General features: G+C 56.5%; 1 protein-coding gene across 1 annotated transcript in view; it reads left to right on the top strand.

Moving 5' to 3' along the window:
- The window catches only part of RLTPR (RGD motif, leucine rich repeats, tropomodulin domain and proline-rich containing), a 12,380-nt gene that overhangs the window by 4,085 nt on the left and 4,206 nt on the right, over nucleotides 1-4,089 (top strand). The window contains exons 17-28 of the mRNA XM_010851115.1: nucleotides 18-99; nucleotides 192-288; nucleotides 370-427; nucleotides 532-704; nucleotides 882-1,044; nucleotides 1,124-1,225; nucleotides 2,386-2,514; nucleotides 2,597-2,710; nucleotides 2,895-3,055; nucleotides 3,136-3,223; nucleotides 3,466-3,615; nucleotides 3,711-3,888. Of these exons, the coding sequence (XP_010849417.1) occupies nucleotides 18-99; nucleotides 192-288; nucleotides 370-427; nucleotides 532-704; nucleotides 882-1,044; nucleotides 1,124-1,225; nucleotides 2,386-2,514; nucleotides 2,597-2,710; nucleotides 2,895-3,055; nucleotides 3,136-3,223; nucleotides 3,466-3,615; nucleotides 3,711-3,888 (1,495 nt within the window). The remainder of the gene's footprint in view (nucleotides 1-17; nucleotides 100-191; nucleotides 289-369; nucleotides 428-531; nucleotides 705-881; nucleotides 1,045-1,123; nucleotides 1,226-2,385; nucleotides 2,515-2,596; nucleotides 2,711-2,894; nucleotides 3,056-3,135; nucleotides 3,224-3,465; nucleotides 3,616-3,710; nucleotides 3,889-4,089) is intronic.

Genomic DNA, 4,089 nt, shown 5'->3' with positions numbered 1-4,089 from the left:
CCACTTCCCACCTTCAGCTGCGCTCAGCGGGTGCTCAGGTGATACAAGACTTGGTGTGTGATGCTGGCGCAGTGAGCTCCCTGGATCTGGCAGATAATGGTGAGGCCGCCCGGAAACCCATCCTCCCACCACCCACCAAATTCCCACCCCCCGCAGCCTCGCCTTGTGTGTGACCCGAGCCACCCCCCCAGGCTTTGGCTCAGACATGGTGACTCTGGTGCTGGCTATCGGGAGGAGTCGGTCCCTGCGACACGTGGCGCTTGGAAGGAACTTCAACGTCCGGTGCAAGTGAGCCCCCATCCCCGTCCTGGGCCTCCCAACTGCACCCCACCACCCGGGTCTTCTGCCAACTGCTGCCCCCGCCCACAGGGAGACCCTGGACGACGTCCTGCACCGGATTGTTCAGCTCATGCAGGATGACGACTGTGTGAGTTCACGGGACCACGTGGGATCCTCAGGCAATGGCTTCTGAGACCCGTCCTCCTTGCTGGCCCCTGACTCCAACTGCAAATGGCTTTCTCTTAACCCCAGCCCCTGCAGTCTCTGTCTGTGGCTGAGTCACGGCTGAAGCTGGGCGCCGGTGTCCTGCTCCGGGCCCTGGGCACCAATCCTAACCTGACAGCCCTGGATATCAGCGGCAACGCCATGGGGGACACGGGTGCCAAGATGCTGGCCAAGGCGCTTCGGGTTAACACGAGGCTCAGGTGGGCGGGGTCACAGGGGTGGGACCAACGGGGGAAGAGGGCGTGTATGGAGGGGTTTACTGGGGTAGGGCTGAATGAAGCAGAGCAGGTGGAGCTCAGGGGTGCTAATGAAAAGGCCAGAGGGGTTGGGAGCTCCTTGCAGAGCTCCGTCCCCGACTAAAGCCCAGCCTGGCCCAGGTCTGTGGTCTGGGACCGGAACCACACATCTGCTCTGGGCCTGCTGGACGTGGCACAGGCCCTGGAACAGAACCACAGCCTGAAGGCCATGCCTCTGCCACTGAACGATGTGGCCCAGGCTCAGCGCAGCCGTCCTGAACTGACAGCACGGGCCGTGCATCAGGTGGGGGTTCCCTCTCTTCCCCTGCCTTGCCCTGTGCCTTGGTCCTGCCCTACCACTTCTCAGGCTCTCTTGTGCCCAGATTCAAGCCTGTCTCTTGAGGAACAATCGCACAGACCACACCTCTACTGACTGCACCTCCTGCCCGAAGCCCCTGGGTCTGGGGTCAGACCCCTCCGAACAGGTCAGAGTTCCCCTACTGAGCCTTGAACACCAACAGACTGTAGAGAATGGGGAGGGTTGTGGCTGCTGAGAGACACCATGAGTCTGAGGGTAGCCAGTGTGCCTGAATCCTACTGTCCCAGACAAGTCCTTCTCCTTGATCTGCAGTGGAACTGATAGCTCTTGAAATAGCTCCCCCAGATAACACTACTAGCTGCCTTTTGAAAGCTTTTTTTTTTTTTTTTTTTTTCAATTTAAAAAAACTGGGCGTGGGGAGGCTACTGCACACAGCTGATTTGCGAGATATCATTTCTCTAACTAAGGAATGAACCCAGGCCCCTGCAGTGAAAGCATGGAGTCTTAACCATTGGACCACAGGAAATTCCCTTAAATCATTTAAATAGGCTCCCTAGTTAAAGACAGGAGGTATTTTAAATCCTCAATCAGTTCTCCCCATCCCCAACTGTAGCCCCACTTGTGAATTTCCCTCTCTGTTGTGGCCCAACCCAAAGACCCTTCTTCTGGCTTCATCTCCCTCCACTACTTGGTGAGATGTTCCCCATCCACCTGTTCCAAAATCCCACTTCTCTCCCAAGCTCCAGAGCCCAGGCATCTTGACAACTTCAGAGCTTCACATTCTACAAATGATCTCACCATTTCTCACAAAACTCTTCTACTCTGGAGCCCAGTCTCACTGGTGCCCACACCCACCAAGTGCTGTGGACAGAGCTTCAGTCCAGGTCTCTCTTGGCCACATTGCAGCCCCCACAGACCTCCTTGGTTCTGCATCTTGACCCATTCTCAAACACCGCTCCTTACTCCCACTCAACTATCCTTTGCTTCCCCCTTGTCTCTCCTCCACAGCTCCTCACTCGCATTTCTCTCCATTCCTCAATCTGTCCTCTAGGTCGATGATGAACAGATTGAACTTCTAAAACACTGACATGACTAACCACTCTTTTCCTTCCTATTCTGGACGTTTAGGAAGTATATATAATGTCCCTGCAATGAACCAAAGGAGACACTGCTCTCCCTTCTTGAACAGATAAGATTCCCAAGTGACTGTCCTGATGGTGTCAGCTTCAGGACCTCACCCACCCTGCAGAGACCTTGGGAAGGGGGCAGTCAGGATCTGGGGCCAGGGAGGGGACCAGGCTACAATTGAGTCCTCTTGCCCCCCAGGAAGTGAATGAACTGTGTCAGTCGGTGCAGGAGCACGTGGAGTTGCTGGGCTGTGGGGCTGGACCCCAGGGTGAAGCTGCTGTGCACCAGGCTGAGGATGCCATCCAAAATGCCAACTTCTCTCTCAGCGTGAGCACTCCCTCCCACCACGAGGACGCTTCCCTCTTAGTTAGAGGTCAGCTTGCAACTCCTTTTCTTCCTTGGCCTCCAGATTCTCCCCATTCTCTATGAGGCTGGAAGTTCCCCAAGCCACCAATGGCAGCTGCGGCAGAAGCTGGAGGGCCTACTGGGACAGGTGGGAGAGGTGTGCCGCCGGGACATTCAGGTGAGATAGTGCCCTGGCCCCAGCTGCCCCCCTTCCCCATATGCAGCCTTGACCCCCATCCAGAGGTGTGACTGTGGTATCCCGAGTCTGTGGTAACCCCCAGTGTTCTTTGGGGGTTTGGAGCCCCAAGCCAGTGAGGCTGGGCCCCGGCCACAAAACTCACTGTGCTCTGACCTTCGACCAGGACTTCACTCAGGCCACATTGGACACAACAAGGAGTCTCTGCCCACAGACATTGCAGGGTCCCAGGTGGAGGGAGCAGCTAGAAGGGGTCCTTGGGGGCTCAAGGGGTCTCCCAGAGCTGCTCCCAGAGCACCTGCTGCAAGATGCCTTCACTCGGCTCAGGTAGGCTGGATTGGGTTGGGCAGGACCGGGCTAGACTGGATAAAGACAGCACACTAACCCCTGTCCTCTGTTACCATCAGGAACATGCGCCTGTCAGTCACAGGGACCTTGGCAGAGAGTATTGTGGCTCAGGCTGTGGCAGGTCTGAGTGCAGCCCGGGATCGGCTGGTGAGGAGGAACTGTGGGCTTACACACACACAGACACACACACACCTGGTCACTGCCTTGCAGGGGTTCTGTAATGTCTTGAGCAGGGATTATGTGCTTACATACACACATGGCCACTGCATTGCAGAGATTCTGTAATGTCTTTTGGGGTCATGTAGCCCAGTATTTAGGGGTTCTCTTAGCACTGATAGGACTATGGCTGAGGCCCTGTCTCCCCATCTTTGGGGTGCCTGGTATTGCAGGTGGAGAGTCTGGCTCAACAGGCAACAGAGGCAATGCCCCCTGTCATACCGGCCCTAGATGGAGATGAGTCCAGCCCCCTTGGGCCTGGGGAATTGGAAGGTCTTTTCTTCCCTGAGGAGAAAGAAAAGGATGATGAAGAGGAGCAGAAGGTAGGTGGTCGCAGAACTCTGGGCCTAGAACACTAGATCTTCCCATCTTGTTCTGGAGTATGGACCCCAGGCTGAGTTTGTGCCCTCCTCACCAGGATGAAAGTCCTCCACAGAAATGGCCTGAATCACTCCACTGTCTTCATCTGGACTCCTCCACTCACAGTAAGTCAGGGCCCCAGGGGAAGAGTTACTCAGGTTGGACTAAAGTTCCATTAGATAGACCTGGCCACCTGGACACAATATATTCATCTCTGCCCTGGGAACTCCCTGACCGTTGAGTGGGCCAGGCCAAGACCCCGTACAACTATGAAGTTGGGGTCAGTTAGCACAGGGTGGGACCTCAGACCAGGGCCGGGACACAGTCTTCTCTCGATTCGTTCCCTACTCTACCGCCCCCTCCCTTTCCAACCCGCGGGATGCGCATGTCTGGCGGCGTCGCGGGGCCGCGCGCCGCTCGGGGCCGCGCTCAGCACC

The sequence above is a fragment of the Bison bison genome, unplaced genomic scaffold, assembly GCF_000754665.1.
Source record: "Bison bison bison isolate TAMUID 2011002044 unplaced genomic scaffold, Bison_UMD1.0 scf7180017864297, whole genome shotgun sequence".
Classification (NCBI taxonomy): Eukaryota; Metazoa; Chordata; class Mammalia; order Artiodactyla; family Bovidae; genus Bison; species Bison bison.
Note: the sequence above shows the minus strand (reverse complement) of the source record. Positions and strands in the feature narration are given on the sequence as shown.